Source organism: Sylvia atricapilla, chromosome 1, assembly GCF_009819655.1.
Source record: "Sylvia atricapilla isolate bSylAtr1 chromosome 1, bSylAtr1.pri, whole genome shotgun sequence".
Taxonomy (NCBI): Eukaryota; Metazoa; Chordata; class Aves; order Passeriformes; family Sylviidae; genus Sylvia; species Sylvia atricapilla.
This window is the reverse complement of record NC_089140.1, coordinates 18,480,572-18,498,711: the sequence shown is the minus strand read 5'-3', so window position 1 is coordinate 18,498,711 and position 18,140 is coordinate 18,480,572. Positions and strand designations below refer to the sequence as shown.

General features: G+C 39.0%; 1 protein-coding gene across 5 annotated transcripts in view; it reads left to right on the top strand.

Moving 5' to 3' along the window:
* MLLT10 (MLLT10 histone lysine methyltransferase DOT1L cofactor) overlaps positions 1 to 17,894 on the top strand; it is a 130,532-nt gene extending 112,638 nt beyond the window's left edge. For 4 of the 5 annotated variants that reach the window (XM_066316343.1, XM_066316353.1, XM_066316374.1 and 1 more), the window contains 8 exons: positions 403 to 475; positions 4,976 to 5,130; positions 6,963 to 7,151; positions 7,561 to 7,649; positions 7,775 to 8,133; positions 13,077 to 13,179; positions 13,925 to 14,137; positions 16,261 to 17,894. In XM_066316343.1, the coding sequence (XP_066172440.1) occupies positions 403 to 475; positions 4,976 to 5,130; positions 6,963 to 7,151; positions 7,561 to 7,649; positions 7,775 to 8,133; positions 13,077 to 13,179; positions 13,925 to 14,137; positions 16,261 to 16,329 (1,250 nt within the window). In that variant the 3' untranslated portion in view covers positions 16,330 to 17,894. The remainder of the gene's footprint in view (positions 1 to 402; positions 476 to 4,975; positions 5,131 to 6,962; positions 7,152 to 7,560; positions 7,650 to 7,774; positions 8,134 to 13,076; positions 13,180 to 13,924; positions 14,138 to 16,260) is intronic. The other variant, XM_066316335.1, reaches the window with a different exon arrangement.
* The last annotated feature ends 246 nt before the right edge of the window (positions 17,895 to 18,140 follow it).

The following is an 18,140-nucleotide window of genomic DNA, read 5'->3' as shown; positions in this document are numbered from 1 at the left end:
TGTTTTGGGATGCAAAGTGTTAAAAAAATACAGAGCATCAGGATTTGCTGTGATAAGCATACAGATTAGCTGTCCACAGCTGTGATTCATTACTTTCACCGTACAAATTAAAAGTGGCTGAGGGGAGGGTACTGCAAATGCAAACCACGCTTCTGTGCTGTAAAACTGAAAGGAATGAAAGAAGTGAACATAATCCATGGCCTGGTACAGCCTCAGAAATGTGTAAGGACAACACCTTACATGCTACAGTTCAGCAATCTTAAACTAGTTACTTATTCACTCTTCAGCAGTAACTACAGATAGAAGTTGAGATTGAAGGTATTTTTAAAATATCTACATCAAATATTAAAACTCTTATCTAAGAAAAGGCGATTTATCAGCTGTGAAATATTTACACTGCAGATCAAGATCTCGGAGATAACAGCCGAAGTGTTGTAGGCAGAGGAGGATCACCCAGAGGAAGTCTCTCACCACGGTAAGCGTTATTTACATGGAGAGTGCAGGCAGAGGAAATGTGTTAAGATTTGCAAACTTCACTGTCTTTTTACCAGCAATACCAAAGTGTTTTAAAAGCCCAGATATATATAAATATAAACACACATGTATAAATACATGTATTTTTATATTGCTATATCCTTCTAAAAAAATCCTTAATACATCCAGATAGCTCAAATTGTGCTGAAATCTACTTCTGTATCAACTGAAATTAGGTTTACAAATTAAGGTTTGCAGGTATGTTAGTTTACTCCCTTATTTAAGAGTCTTGCTTCAGAAGGATTTTATCTAACATTTAATACATATGTACTGCTTATCCTCTCAGATTTGTTACCACAATCATAGTTCAGTACTATTTACAAAAATTCCAAAATCCTGTATACTTAACAGTGATCACAAGAACAAGATGGTGTAAAACATTAAATATCAGTAAAAATTCCAAGCAAATATTTCCTTCTTTGTCCCTCACAACTTCAAAATTTGTAGCAATTCTCTGTAGAAAAAAGTATTTTTTTGTTCTGCTGCAATTCACATTTGCTAGAAAACTTTGAAATAAGAATTCCACTGAAACTGTATCATGTTGTTTTCTTTTAAAATACTTGCTCTTAAAATTTCAATATTATGTTTCAAATATTTCAGTAATATTTTCTGTATATTTTAAGCAAATCTTTGTTTTAGAGGGCTTTCTTATCGATACTGAATCCAATATGAGTTTAGATTTTGTGGTGTTATTACTCTGGTTTTTACTTAGGGACTAACAATGAAAAAGATTTATCTGAAAAAATGATTGGTCCTGAAAAAGATTTTAGGATCGCTAAAAAATGCTAGTTACACAGAAATAGCATTGTAATAATGAATTTTATTGCTATAGTGTGTATTTGTTATGGTAATTTATAACAAATATGTTCAAATTAGATAATTTAATGTACATGCCTGGTGTTGTTGATCTTGTATTATATTCCTTAAATAATCAAAAGACATATTGCTGGATGGGATGAGATTATCCATTATAATACTTAGGTGTTATTACCTAGTCATGAACTTGTTTTTAAGTTTTCCAGTATGTGTTGCTTCTAAAATAATAGAGAATTTACAAATTCATTTAGATGGTATTCTTAGCATAAATATGTATACTTACATTAGCATATAAATTGATCTATACAGACAAGGAATTTCAGAGAATTTTGCAAAGAGAAATGCTCAACAATTACGAAATTCCAGAAATTTTGCCTTTCTATTCAGTAGTCCTGTTACACATACATGTCGTGGTAATTACGAATTTTAATGCCTTCTTAATTCATGTGCAAAGACCTGGTCTTTGCATGATTTGCATCGGTCATGACTGTGTTCAGTCTGTCTTTTGGCCAAATACTTGGGAAGGTAAAGTTCTTAAATATGATGCTTCCACAGAGTCTGTATGTTCAGGGTACGTACAGTCCAGTACTTGCAGCATGGTAAAATACCAACTGGTTTTGATGGGGATGCTAAAGGAGAACTGGATGGTACAAAGGCCACCTCAGTCCACAATTGAAAAGCTTCCTGCAGTGTATGAAAGCTGTAGCACTTTGCAAAGAGGAGAGAGATTTTGCTTGGCAGGGTTGTTCAAAAACAAGCCAAAAAGGGGGAGAGGTGGGGGTGGTGTGATAGAAAGCAAGGGGGAGAAATTGGTGCAGTAGTAACAGAATTGAAAGATGGAAAAACTTCATCTGAAAGATGTAGCATGGAAAAAATTTAGAAAACCTACTCGCTCAGTTCAGTTCAGTAGTCAGTGAATTTCACCCTGGGTTGTGCAACAAAAAAGATGACACGTATGTCAGGGTTTCTAAAATATGTGGGTAACTCCTCACCTTCCCCACTTCAGTAAATAACTAAGTCTAGTTACTTAAAATATGGTTTGTAGTGAATAAAAAGCTAACTTAAAAAAAATCTGCTATCTGGAAACTTTGCAGCTCCGAACGTTACCTGCTTTATCTATTAAAATTATTTAGCTGCAAGTTCTGACTCTGTTCCCTTTGAAGCTTATGAGATTCATAAATAACACAGTTCTCCGAAAGAACCATGTGATTTTCAGCGAGTTGCTTAAAATAAAAACACTTGCAGAACATTTGTTTGCTGTTGATGATGCAGCTCTTCAGAGAAGACATATGTGACTCATGAGCTTGTATGGTCATTTCCAATTCATATTTTTATATCTTTGTACCCCAATATAACCACAGCGTTTGATGTTTAAGCTGTCGTAATTTAACTTTGAATATATATATGAGAAATATAAATATACCTGGTATATGTGAGCTGTTTCCATTTTGCAAAGGAATTGCTGCTTTTCCCAAGGTAGCTCTTAAACATTTTTTTTACCTATACTTAACCATAGATTTAAAAATGTGTTATGTAATACCTGCAGTGAAATCTGTATGCATGCTTATATCTAATTGCAGTATTGCTTCTATAGTTAATGCTCTATAGTATGAGTACCAAACCTAATTCAAAAACAGTTGTGAAAGCAGGCAAACTGTGAAACGAGGTTTTCGTCTCTGTGGCAGGATTGGACCAGTCCAGACAGCACATTTATAATCCTCTTGGAAACATTGATCAAATACTATTTGGAATAAGGATTCAACCCTACCATGCAGGAACCATACCCTGTCTAAAGGATGAGCTAGGGGTTCAGTTGGAAGAGGAGAAATTGAGTAATGTTGCAATACACAGAAATCTAGGTTTTGTTTTTTTTCATCCTTCTTTTGTACAGGCTTCCGGTGAAAGATTGCAGAGGTTATACCGTCATGTACTGCTTTGTTTCTGCCTTTTCAAAATTGATAGGAAGCAGTCCAAAGCCCAACAGGAATTTTGTTGGTGATTTATAATTCAGAAGGGAAATCTTGTTAGGGTAGCATTGTGTGCTGCTCAGGAACATGGTTCAGAGAACATGCAGAGAAGTTTCTAGGGGAGTTGTTCAGTGGTTTTTATGTATTTGTTTTCTGGTTTTAGGTTTTGCTTTTTTTTTTTAAATGAGTTGTTTGTGTGACGTGTAAGTGTAGTACCTCTGTAGAATGTTCCTGCATAAACTTTCCTTCTTACTGCTTCAGCACATCATGTAAACAGTGCGTTTTAAGACTGCTTTTGCTGTCTCTGTGCCCGACTGTTACATGCTGTTGTCATCTCTTGTCAAAAAACACTACCTTGGTTACCCATTCATCAGGGCTTTTTGTTTTAACAAGTGCTTTCCTTTCTTCCTGTATGCAAAAGAGGAACTATTTATAAATACTTAACGGACCTCTTAAGTCACCTACTTAAAACCTTTTCTCATAAAAATTGCTTTGCTCTGGTGCCTACAAAATGCTCCACAGTCATTAGGTAGCTAATGTGCTGTGACCACTGCTTATTACGGTAATCATAATTAACACACTGATTTCCTGAGCTCTCTGTGTTGTCCTGTACTGGGACTCTGGTGGTCTTGTTGGTAAGTTTGCACTATGGGTGGAACAGTGTGGCTGTGATCCCATGGTGGCACCAATTGCTTACAGTAATAATTAATGCCTGAGAATCTGAGCTCACTGAAATTGATTAACCCCCCAACCCTGACCCCCCCAAACAGCCAACAACAAAACCAAGGACCGGCTTTTAGTGGGCTTTGGTGTTGGTCCTGTAGGAGGAATGGGACCATGCATACATGAGACCAGAAAGCTGAATCAGAAATACACTGAACATCTGGCTCTGCTCACAAGTTAAATTGTGCCCCATCCAGTGCAAAAGAAGCCTTCTCCTAGGGCCTGAGAGAGGTAGCCAGCTTTGACAGTGGCTGTGTGCTGAATATTTAATTTTCTCCTGAACGAGAAAAGACATGTGGCAAGGGGATTATTCTTTGAACTGTGTGTGATCATGAGTGAAAAAGGAGGTATATTAAGTGTTCACAGGACAGGCAGAGGATAACTTCTAACTTGCATTGCATCCCTTGTGAAATAATATTTTCATGTAGTCCTTCAAAAATCCAGATTTACATGACTGTTTTTAGAACAAGTTAGTGGCATTATATATGGCCTTTCTATGTGATGATTTTAATAAATTGGTTTTATTTTCCCCCGTTTTCTCAGGGAAAGGTTTGAAGTTTGATGTGGGTTGTTTTTTTTGCCCCCGAAGTTGGTGTCCTGTGTGTCCATATTATAATGGATTCCTGCTGTAGAAGTGTGTGTTGTATAGTTTAATTCAAGGCTGTTTGTCAGTTACTGTGTTGTTAGTCTGTATGCAAGAAGAGGTTATGTGCTTTCTCAGTATAAATTCTCACACTGTAATAATATGTCTTTCTTTTATTAAAGCCCTGGCAGTGAGAACCAGGAGTTCTTAGTGATTTTGATGAATTAACGTAGTCTTGGAAGCATAAGATATGTAGGTGCTAAAAGCTGATACAAGAAATTTCAACAGCCTATTTCTAATACGTTTCCCTTCATCCTTTTCTTCAAACAATAAATTGCAATATTTTCAACAGATCCCCTGTGAGCAGCTTGCAGATTCGCTATGATCAATCAGGGAATGGTTGTGGGGAAAACTTGCCCCCAGTAGCAGCCAGCATAGAACAGCTTCTGGAGAGGCAGTGGAGTGAAGGACAACAGTTTTTATTAGAGCAAGGCACCCCCAGTGACAGTAAGTACCCACAATCTGTTTATTATGACTTTTGCCAACTGTTACTCAGAACTGCTATTCTGTGCTTGTCCAAGAATTTTAATAAAATTTATTTTCTGCTGTGAATTGAAATATAACTATGGTGTACAGTTCTAGCATAGTTCTTACTGCAGCACATGGCATCAGTAGATTACAAAAGACCTTCTGTATAATTACCTACATTTTATAGATGGGGAAAATTGTGTCATGCAAGAGGAAGTAACTTGCAGGTCTGGTTGCAGAGTTTGGAAAAGAATTCTGAACTCTTAGATCCACTACTGTAAATACAGGAGTACATCTCCCCATTTTCTTTATATTGTGTGATATAAATCGGCATAATAATTTTATTATTGTTCTATTTTATATTTTTAAATCTGACTTTTCTGCTTCTGTTGCTGTTTGAAAAGAAAATACTTACAAATATTAGGCAGGAGTCCTACTGGGCTTTCGTGTCTTTATTATATTCTGCCTTTCATGTGAGTTCCTAAAGCAAGCAAATTATTATTTTCTCAAGTTATGTTTAATAGAGTGGAATAGTCCAAGAACGAATATGTTAAAAGCGTAAGTGATCAGTAGATCGTGTGGATCTCTATATTCAGCAATGTATCAGTATCAAAGACAATCACTGGATATGTTAAAAATTTTATTTTATTCCTGGTTATGGTTTGTGTTATATTTTATTGAACGAATTATTCTTCTCATTGGTAGTGTAAAGAGGTATCTAGTTAGTATTTTTATGAATGGTATCCTGACAAAAATGCTAATTGTGAGGAAATTCATGCAGGGATAATCCTTTAAACATGATAGCTGGAGGACAGGTTTAGCTAAGTCTTATTGCATCTCATTTGAGCTCACTGAGGGTTCCTTTGTATGTACTTGAAGAGGAGGGATAAAAGCTAAATCCTTGGGAAATGACCAGATGTGCCTATACCAGTAGACTTATGTCTGTAGTAGCTCCAGAGGTCATGTTAAACAAATACAATTTAGAATTAAAAAAAGAAGAAAAGGAAAGAGAAGGAAAAAAAAGGAAGCTCTCCCTGTGGCTTTACAGTCACACTCTGGTACTGGTTGGGAAATCTAAGTTCTGAAAGCAAGTGGGAGTTTGAGAAAACTGGTTGGTAACAATCAGGTCAGTGGAGAAGGTGCTGCCCTGGTTAGGGGTAAGTGCGGTGCTCACAGAGTGCTCCCTGCTGGGGGATTCCGAGATCGCCGCTCGCAGCTCCCGCCGAGGTGCGCCGGGACAACGGCACCTTGGACGACTTCTGGTTTCCTCATTGCTTCTATACATTGATGATTCACAAGTCATTAAAACAGAAAAACTCCCTTTTCATAAACTTGGGGGGTTTTATATAAACGTTGTTGGTTGCCTGTGCTGTTAGTTGAGCATATTGTCAAACGTCTCTCTTTTATAAGGTTTGCAATTCCTAATACTGCAGCTGAACTGCATTTATCCCAACTATGCAGTTAACATGTGCTGCTAAAATACTTTTATATTCTGGTTTGGGCCTAAGTTATCATGTACTGCTGTTTGCTTAAAACGTATGCTGGCCCTAATGATGCTACTCTATCCGTATTTAAGCCAGGGTGTAGAGGTATTCCAAAATTACAGTGTGTGTCACAACACACTGTGAACTTTTTTCTGCAGTTTAAATTACTCAAAGTTAATCTTCTTTCAGCTAAAATTCAGACATCTGTAATAATTTTATACTGTCACATACATGCTAGTCTTTGTAATGCAGAATTTAAGACTCAGTGAAGGTGTTATCGTTCATTGAATGTGGCTGTGGAATATAATGTGTGCATTTTTGTCTCAGTTTTAGGAATGCTTAAATCATTACACCAACTTCAGGTTGAAAATAGGCGGTTGGAAGAACAGATAAAGAATCTGACTGCAAAGAAGGAGCGACTGCAGCTTCTCAATGCACAGCTTTCAGTGCCCTTTCCAACAATAACTTCAAATCCCAGCCCTTCTCATCAAGTACATGCCTTTCCAGTACAAGCACGTAAGTAGAGGGGATTATTAAAGTGTCAAAGTAATTTGAACATGTATTTATATGAAATATCTATTTCATCCACACATGCCATTGATAGGAGATGAATATAAATGTAGGATGAATATAGACCAAGTATTTGCTGATGTGCTAAATGTTTAAGCATCAACTGGTATATTTTTCTGAACCATTACTACTTGGTTCAGTTCAGTTTTTCTTTTAATTCTGTTTGGAGTTCTGTTTCATCTGTTTGAACTTATTGATTCACCAATTACTTAGTTAATATTTTACTATTCAGCAATTTTTAAAGTTGACTTTACATTTTCTGTTTAGCTTTCATAATTTTGAAATAATTGTTCTGAACCTTTTTACGTGCTACAGAAATTTAACCACCGTGTGTTTTTTGAAATAATTACTTTAGCACCTAGCACTGATTCCTTGAACAGCAGTAAAAGCCCTCATCTGGGAAACAGTTTTTTACCGGACAATTCCCTTCCTGTATTAAATCAGGTAATTTTTATTTCTTTCTTCTAAACCTAAACTTGTTACAAGTTAACTCATCCCAGTCCTTGCATTGTGGTGTTAGGTGAAATTTTATGCAGCTGAGGGGGCTTTGTTGTTTGTTTTGACACCAGGAGATAACCTCCAGCGGACAAAGCACCAGCAGTTCATCAGCGCTTTCCACTCCACCGCCTGCTGGGCAGAGTCCGGCCCAGCAAGGCTCGGGAGTCCCCGGAGTTCAGCAGGTCAATGGTGTGACAGTGGGGGCACTGGCTAGTGGTATGCAGACTGTAACCTCCACCATTCCTGCAGTGCCGGCTGTGGGTGGAATAATTGGAGCACTGCCAGCCAGCCAGCTGGCAATCAATGGAATTGTAGGGGCTTTAAACGGGGTAATTCAGACCCCAGCAACAATATCACAGAACCCTTCTCTCACTCATGCAACCGTGCCACCCAATGCAACACATCCTCTGCCAACCACGCTAAATAACAGGTAAGAATTTGCTGATTTTATGTTTTTCCTCATAGTGGCTGCTGTTCTTCAGGTTAGCTGGGGTTTTTTTGTCTTACTCCAAATGTATTGTCTATTCCTTCACCTATAATTGTCAAAGTAACTTCTGCTCCTGGCCTGTGAATGAAAGTGAGGAGGCATTTAATGGCAGCACAAATCGTCAAGTTAAAGAAAAGATGTTTTCTCTAGGGCTTTTGGGAATCCCAGTGAATTCCTGTTTTTTAATCAAGTCACATTCCCAAACAAATGTAATTATGTAAATGAGCTTCAGCTCCTTTTTTTAGTTCAGAAAACAATATTCTTTGTCCTGCCAATTGTTCTTCCAGGATTAAAGGAGCACTGGAAAAGCTACCATTTGTTGCAGTAAGAAGGGGGGAGGGGGAGAAGGAGAAGGGTATATGGTGATGTAATAGGCATAACTAACCAGAGTTGTAATACAGTTGCATGGTTTTCAGTTGCCTGCACTGACTCCAGCTCAACAAAATTAGCTTTTCAAGCAGAGTTCCTATGGATTTCTAAATGCATATAAAAACATTGACTTGTGGGTATTCATAACAGCCCTTCACCAAAGCCAGGTACCCTCAGTAACATAAACTGCTACTGCTTGAGCTGCAAGGCAAATGGGTAACAAAAGGAGACAGCTGTTTTCCAGGAGGAGGAATGGACTTCCTGGTCTGGAAGTATTTTGGGATAGAGCAGAGCCTGGGCCAGCTCTTTCTTGTTGCACCCCTTCCCCACACCCTTGTCCTGTCCTTCACTTAGAAGGAGAACTACAGTTCTGTGTAGAAAGAAGTGCCTGTGAATAGGGAGTAGATTACTTGTCTATAAGTAGAGTTTATTTTTGGACATTATTGAGGATTATCCATCAAAAAAGACATGTGATTGGAATGACGCTAGGGATCCCTAATTTCCTAGCTTCCTTTTCCAGTGTCTTTGCTTCCTGTTGGTTTGGCAGCTCCTGAATGTTTGTATACTGTATCATAGTGTGGTATTGCTTCAGTAGGCTCATAAAATCTGATACTTCCGAGTGTATCCTGTTGTTTGCATGTGTCCTTATGGTTTCCCTGAGAAGCCTGTATTTTTAATAGTTTATATCCTTTGTGAACATGAGGTTTCACAGGATAAACAAAAGACATTCTGTTCATGAAAAGTTTTTGTCTTTCTTGAGCATCAGATGTTTACGAAAAACACAAAAATTTTGCATTCTCTCCCTAAAAGTGGGAGAAAGAGCTGGAAATCCTAGACAGTATCAACCATATTAACCAGCTGCATGCTGCTTTCCACTTTCAGGTACTGCCAGAATATATCAGTTATGTTAAATACCAGTCCTGCCACTGTTTTCTCAAATGATTTTGGTTATACACAGATGATTTGCTTCTCTTTGTATTGCAGAAGTTCTTTTGTTTCTGTTTTAATATCCATTTTAAGTGCTGCAACTCTTCATTGTGTAGCTTAGTAGTAGAATGCTCCAATTCATGCAAAACACTGCAGTCAGTATCCTGTTCTTAAGGTCTCATTCTAACCTTTAGTAGAGTCTGGAATACTCTTAGTGGCTCCCTGTTTTATTCTACAACAAGCTTTTGCTGTACAAGTCTGTCAGCACTTCTGCTTCTCTGTTTCTGTTGTAGCATGATCTCTTTCTGCACTGCTCCCTCAATAATACTAATTTAAAATTAATGTCTATATTAAATTTAAAAGTACACTTTTCACACAATTCTCTGCTTTATTTGAGCTCATCCATGTTATTTTCCAAGCCCCCTTCCTTTTGAGGTGTTTCACAGTTACCCTCATTTCCTGTGACTTTTCAGTATTTATGGTTGTATGTTTAGAAGGGGAAAGTTCAGTAATGTTAGTGCTAATATGATTCTGGTAATGACATGTGCATTACTCATTCCTGTTTGTCCCATTACAAATGCTTTAGTGAAATATATGAAAAAGGAGATTTTGTTATGGGAACTAAGTTGCAGAGAGGCTCTGGGTTGATTTTGAAGGAATGAAAAAAACCAGACAAAAACATACTTTCCAGTGGTTGAAATTACTGGTTCTGGAGCTCTGTGGGACACCTGCCAGGCTTGAGTTCAGTGCTGCTTCAGTGGCAACTGGTTGACTATTCCTTTAATGTTAAATTTCCCAGGGTACCCCCTGCTCTTTGAACTGCCCTGGTGGGAAGGTTGAATGGTACCAAGCACAGGCAGGCTCAAAGGTTTGGTGCCGTGGTGATGTGAGCTCTCTGACCCTGGTTGGATTGTGTGCTGGGGTCAAGGTTGGAGGTGGTTTAAATCAGCATGTTGGAAAGCTACGTGAGAACTCAGCCCTGCTTTCTAACTTCAGGGTATTGTTCTGTAATTTCAAAAGACTTGCCAGATGTTCCTGGAAGTTGCTTGTTACAGTAACTTCCCAAGCTTCAGAATCTGTTCCAACAGTTTAATATGAAAAATAGGCAGTGTTCACCAATACGTGAAGACTTCTTTTTGCATATTGTCCTTTTTCATATGAACTCTCTAACTGTGGCACACAAGGAGGTGAGAAAACACTGCTTTGCACGATGTTGTTGGAGAGAGTTTTGAGTTGTAGGTAAAAGAACCTACATTCATTTGGCAGAAAAAAATACTTGATCCTTTTCTGGGGGAAAAAAGGTGGCTTAGTACAGATTGCCAGCAAGTGGGAGATTAAGTGATCTGAGGAAAGAGATAGGATTGTTTCTTTACATTCTCACAACCAGAGAAGAGTGTAGGATGGAGAGTTTCAGGCTGATCATGTACCTTTTAATGAGAAGCTAAAAAGGATTATATTTGCATTCCAAGCTGATCTGGTTTTGAGAAGGCTCTGTGGTGAAATCCAGGGAAGTGTCTCTTCTGGGAAGCTGCAGCATTTTGTCCTCTGCAGTTTGGTTTTGTTTCTGGACACTGAAGTCTCAGCTGCTGACTGAGGGTATTTTCTTTCAAGTGCCAATGCAGAGCAAGAGAGGCAGGCAGAGCGATTAAAGAGAAGGGAAAACAGCAGCAGAAAAAAGAAGTGCAAGGGTAAAACATGATCTGGGAAAGAGAAAGAATGGGATAAAAGAATGAACAAAAACAGCAGAGAAGATTCATTCCAGTATAGAAGAATACAGAAAAAGTGAGGTAAAAAGAGAAAGAGGAAATAATGGTAATAGTCAGAATACTGTGGGAAAAGTGTGAAAGGCTTTACCTAAGTCTAGGTAGATGCTTTCTCAGCCTTTCCCTCACCCACCAAACAGGTGATACTGTCACGGGAGATCAGGTCAGTGAAGCAGGAGCTGCCTTTCACAAACCTGTGCTGGCTGGGGCTGATCCCCTGGTTGTCCTGCACATGCCGTGTGATGGCGCTCAAGAGGATCTGCTCCATGGCACCCCTGGCACCAAGGTCAGACTGACAAGGCCTGATGCCAAGATCTTCCTTCCAGCCCTTCTTCTAGGCAGGCATCACATTTGCTATCTGGTAGTCAGCTGGGATCTTGAGATTCCAGTCAGCCAGGGCTGCTGGAAAATGGTTGAAAGTGTCTCTGTGTGGACTTCCACCAGCTCCCTCAGTAGTCTTGGATGGATTCCATCCAGCCCCATAAACTTCTCATTGACACAGGCTTCCCTTTCCCCATAGGAAATGGTAAGTGTAGCCCACCAGGCCTGTCTGGTAGTGCTGAGACCATTCAGCAAAGTATGAGACAGAGTTTATACGTGCCTTGCCCTGTCCCAGTAGGAGAGAATGGTGATGCTTTGGATACTTTCATATTGGCTGGTTAATGCAAAGTCAAATTACCACAAGCTTGGGCTACAGTTTGCTGGCTGCTGTAAAAATTCAAGATAAATACCATGCCCTGAGGAGCTACATGATTGTAGCCTAATGGTGTGGATTTTTGACTGATTGAAGTGAATAATTCCTTACTACCAATCCCAACAGGGAATCCTGTCATCCTATGCACACCTCCTTACTAGAACTTCTGCATCACACAGTGACCTCATCTACTTCATTAGAGAGTCTGTCAGTGTGTTTTTTGTTGGTTAAAGCTTCAGCTCAGTTCCCACAGGTTGCAGCCCATTGTGCAAGACCCAGTATGAGGGGAGGGGACAGAAGTGTACAGCTCAAAAGGAAATACTTAATTTTTCAACAGCAGGATAAACCTATCATGAAACTACACCTTAATATCTTAATGGGTATTTAAAATCAGTAAAAGCTAACACTGTACTGAAAGAGTAAATCCAGCAGTCTTCCTGGTCTTCTATTCCCGACATGTCTTTTATCTGGTCTTCTATCCCCCTTGTTCATCCTGTTGGTCTTGCAGTAAACTGGTATAGCTGAAGAGACTCTTTATTTACAGCCTAGTTCTCAGCTGGATCTATTCCCTACCCAGTTTCCTAAGTATTTGCGGACAATTTTATGTAGCCATGAAAACAGAGACTGGGAGTGAAGTAGTTGGCAAAAGCAGAGACAGCTGCATTCCTTGGCCCCTTGCAAAGCTGAATGTGTTTGCTGAATTACAGACAAGGTGTGGGCAGTATGAGTGGTTTGAATGACACAAAAGATGGGAATTAGAAGGAAACCAAGGCAAGTAAATGCTTGGTAACTAGGTGTTGAAGTTTGGCAAGAGCTGTCTTGTAGTATAAATTCTGGCCTTTCTGTATAAAGTATTTGAAAAGTACTTTATAACTGCTAATTATTTTCTGAGTTTCAAGTAACATGCATGGTGTAGACATGTTACAGGCATGATGTTGCTGTTGCTCAGCATAAATGAGACCTGGAAGTGGTGTCAGAAATTGCAGCTGAACAGTCAGACAATATTTGCAGTATGAAATCAAATGCTAATAAGGTCTGTCCATTTGTGTACATCTTTTCTTTAATGGAAAGCTGAAGTAAAAAGTTCCCATACTTCCATATAAACCACAGTATTACCCTGTCAAACCCTACAGTGCCTCGGGACTAGGATTGCTTTCTGACCAACAGAGACAACTGTTACTCCACCAACAGCACCAGCAATTTCAGCAGTTACTAAGTACCCAGCAACTCACATCAGTAAGTTTTTAAGTTAATTATGATTTATTCCTCTATTGTATTCTAAGGCATGGATAAACTCAGCTTAATATAATTAATAGTAATGGATTTAACTTGATATTAAAGGCTTCGATAATACTTTAGTCTTTCAGTTGCTTCAACCTTTTTGGATGATAGTCATATAAAATGTTAGGATATTACTGGCCTGTGCTTATGGCTAGAAGAATCATTCCCTAGTGCCTTCAGTTCCATTTTGTCCTGTGTGGACATGGAGGCTTGTCTCTCTCAGCATCAACTGTGAGCAGCAGAGCTTGGGGGCGTGTGTGGATTGTAACAGTGTTGTGACCTGTCTTTGATTCCACTGGAACACTAGCAAAAGACTTCTGGATATCATCTCGTGAGCTGTCTTTGCTCTGCTTGCAGTATTCATATAGGCCATTAGGTAACTGGTTTAATTATTTGTATTGTTAATTGTGTCATTTTAGTACATAGTCTTCTGAGGTATGTTTGCTCTGACAGAGGCCTGATGAAGGCAGCAGGCTTAGCTGAACTTCTGCTGAGCTACTGATTTCAGGAAGTCTGACAGGAACTTTCTTTCCCACAGTCTCATGGAACTTCATTAGTGTAACCTAAATTAGCTGGGATTAGTTTAAGAGTTGCACTGACTGAAGATCTGGATAAGCAGGAACCCAGGGAGGAGCTATTTTTCAGCAACTAATTATTGATTTTTTTTTTCTTCCTTCTCCCTCTCCCCATATTACTCAAGGAACAACATCAGGCCCTTTTGTATCAATTAGTACAGCAACAGCATCACCATCACCAACACCATCAGTCTGAAGTACAGCAATTGCAGATTACTGGAGGAGCACAGATACCCATAAACAACTTACTTTCAGGCACACAGGCTTCACCACTTAATGCAGCTGCTACCAACCCATTCCTTACAATTCATGGAGATAATGCAGCTCAGAAGGTGACAGTAAGTATACTCCTCGCCTCACTTACCTTGCAGTACCTCCGGGAGATAACTAAAAAATAAGAAGCAGGTTGTGTGCCTGTATTCATAAATCAAAGATGGTGGATTTTTTGTCTTTATTTTTCTTGAGTCTTGGGCTGCACTTAAATGAGACTCAGAACTCTGTCAACTTGTAGTCACACCAGACTTGTCTGCTGCACACTGTTGCTCCCCTGGATCAGAACACCAATCCAATGACCCTTCCCTTCCTCTCGTAATTGCAACTGCAGCCCTAGTCCTCCTCACCCTGCTGCTTCCCCAGCATTGTGTCCACTGTTTTGTGGATCATTCCTTTTACCACCTTACTGGTGAGTTTGCCTTGGTCAGACCTCAGGCCCTGTGGAGAGGTGGGGATTAGCTGATGGCTTGAGAGGTGACGAGGCCATCGCTGGGAAGGTGGAACCTGTGTTAGAATGGGCTGTGTGCATCTTGGTGCTGGCCTGGGAAAATGAGGCTGTACATTGGGAGGCTGAGCAGCTCTTCTGCTTCATAGAGTAATAAAACCTTTCCTAGACAGATAAAGAAACAAGACATGTTTTTCTGGCAAAGATGTTCCATTATCTTCAGTATTTGCCCATAATTTCCATCCCCAAGACAAGAATTCTTTCTTCAAGAAATCAGAGAACAGGCTTCATTCTTTAAGGGTTCTACAATTAAGATGAGAGGATAAAGGAAGGAGCATATAAAACTTGGAAAAACTTAAGGATGAATAGAGCAGGAAGACATAAAGTTTGAGCATTCCTTGGAGAAGACAGCAAGTGGTAGTGGTAGAGAAGAAAGAGAAGCTTGTCTGCAAGAGCAGGTGAGGAGAGTTTGGGCTAAATATGAATCCCCTCTCTGCTTCCCACTCCCAAATCCTCCACCCACTTCATGAGCACTATGGTGGAGGACTCGGGTTGGCCTTCTGAGGTTCTTCTAGGCAGTACACACTTCCAGACCCAAACCACACACATGATGGATTTTCAAGATAATTTTTCCTGGAAACAGCTCCAGTCCATTCAAAATTGTCAGCAGTTACTCTTGTTCAGTCTGGAGAGTTGTGACATGGCAGCTGTGAACGGTCACTGTGGCGGGCCCCACTGTCAGGGTCACTGACTGTCACAGCAAACGTGCTGGCACGGCTGGGGGCTTGCCTCCAGGCCTTGCCTTCATTCAGAGATGTTCAGCTCATGCTGAAAATTCATCTCCCCTCATTCTCCAAAAATTAGTAGTAAATGGAATTGAGAACCTATATTTGGTGTACATCCAAGCAAAATATTCCATGTGATCTTATTCTGATTTTTTTAAAACAGCCATTGCTAGGTCTGTACAGTGCAGTGTATTTTTTACAAATATACCATTACAGCTTCTACGTTAACAGTTAAATAACTTTTTTATTAAATAAACATTTAACATAATCTAATTATTTAATAATTCCAATAATAATATTTTAAAAAACCCTTATCAAAAATTTATTTTGAAAGTGATTTTATATTTTTTTAAGGCTAGGCAAGTTGCACAGACTGTTGAACTATTTTTAACAAATTCTCTATTTGCCAGAGTTTGACTGTTTTAATCGTATTTGCAATTGAAACAGGTTTTCAGGTATTTCTGAATGCTCAGTGAATGAGATGAGATTTTTCCTCAGTCCTGTTCAATACTTGCAGGAAATGTCTTTGTAGCAATATATGAAAGAAAGAATTTTGATGGGGCAAATTGGACATTGTATTTGTTCTGATGGAGAAGTGTAGATTTCAGCCCTCTCCCATGGGCAAATGTAGCAGAGGTCTGGTGTTCCTCTTTACCATCTTGCAGTTTTAGAGAGATGTTCCCAGGGCCAGGAACAGCCACTCTAGTTGGAATGAAAGTAGAAGGAGAGTTATTTTCTAATGCTGCCTGTCATGACCTTAGCATTAGTTGCTTCAACACAGGACTGCTCTTTTAATTATTCTTTCCTTTCCCACTTTTTATTCTACAGTACATGGTTATTTTTTACAATGCAGAGTTACTATTTAGATGGCTCTCTAGTGAATGTATCTCAACTGCTCTGTCATCTTTATGAATTGAATTTTACTTAGCTCTGTATGTTATAATCTGATTTTTAGAAGTATTTTCTCTTACACAGAGGCTCAACGATAAAACTGGACCAGTTGCGTCAGAGAAGAGTTGACATTTGAATGACACTTGAGCCCTGCACGTCCTGCTGTTATAGCACTTCATGTGGCTGCAAACCCCGGGTTCCCTTTCTGCAGATTGAAAAAGAGCAACAAGGAACTCTTACTGCACAGCAAGAGGTTAATAATTTTCATAAGGATATTTTTGGTAGGCTTTCATTTGCTTTCTTGTTGCACTAAAATGGATGTACTTTTTAATGTCTCAGACTGTGAAGTAGATAAAACTCTGCAAATCATAATTATTTTGTCAATATGATGGTACTAAGTACAAATTCAACCACGGAAGAACATACACTTGACTCTTCAGTCCTGATGTCACAGATGTAAAGGCTATAAACCGTCTACAGTGGTGCATTGCTTTGGTTTCAGAGCAGTAGTTGTAACAGCCCAACCCCAGCCCATCTGATCTGCTGCAGTTACAATAGATCCTTTTGGACTGTGCTTGTAACAGCGGCTGGGACTTGCTGTTCATAATTTCTTTTTTTACACACCTGTTTTGGAACTTGACTCATAAGGGAATTGACTTCTGAACTTTTTATTCCTTTAGATTTCTATTGTTGTACAGTTGGAGTTTTTCTTGAATAAGAATTATGGTATGAAATCCAAAGTTTAATAATTTTGGTGTAGGTTTTAGAGTTCTGAGGTTTTTAAAGGAACCAGTTTGGTTCCAGCGATAAAGTTTTCTTACCAGATGAGGCCACACTGGAAGAAGTTTGTGTAGTGTTTGGCCTAAACCAAGTGCCTGTTGCTACCTCCATTTTGTTGAAATGGCTGCAAACAGCTGATCATGCACTAGATGTGTCCTTGTTAGCAGCGGGAATATTCTGTCTTGCACCAGCAGCCTTGTTCTGCCTTTCCTAGAGGTGTTTATACCACTGTAGAGAGCTCAGGCAGATTGTTACCTGGGTCACTTTTCACTAATAAATGACCAAAAAGGTGAGTTACCATTTCCCACTAAAATTTCCCAGTGGTTGAAACGGGTGAACTTGTGTTACAACACTTGGGGCAGTTGCTGATCTCGTGGTGAGTCTATGCAGGGTGGTGAAGGGCAGTTTAAATGGGGGTAATGACCACTAATCAAGAGTGAGGTGGGAATTATTAGCAGAAAAGACCCAGCTGTAATTAGACCTCCACTGTGTACTTATTTGGAAGAACATGTTAATTCTGCAATATGTTTCTTAGTTAAACATTGCACAGTTCTTACCTCATTTCTGTAAATAAAGTTTTGTGAATCTGTTTTGTATTGTGAAGAATTCATAAGAAAACATTGATATTTTGATTTGTAATATTTCTAATTAGTAGATTTAATTGAAAAAGTAAAAATAATTTATTTTTATATGTTCTGGGGAATTTTTTAAAAATATCACAAATCACTTTTGTAGATACTTCACAAAAGCAAACCAGTGGTTTATTTTACTTACTCACCCACTGGTGGATATTCTGTAACAATTTGTACAAAAGGTAAGATGAAAATGTGCTGTTATTTTGACTAGATGTAAAATTCGAAGTGTATGAAAAGATATGTACAAAGCTTTTGTTAATAAACTTTAATAATGTTTATCATTGTACATGAGTTGTGTGAAGGTGAGTCTTGTAGAAGAAAGGAATACTTCTATTAACATCACAGGAGAGGAAGAGTTTGATTTGCACATGGCTACTAAATTTTATTATACAAGAAGTTTCAGAAACTTACTTTTCTCGTAAATTCGTGGCTTTCAAGAGACACTGATGTAGCTGAAAAACTGTCCAGGGATAGTCTTACTGGACAGAAAGGCCCATTGCAGCGCTGGGTCTGAGGTCAGGTTTTGCTTTCA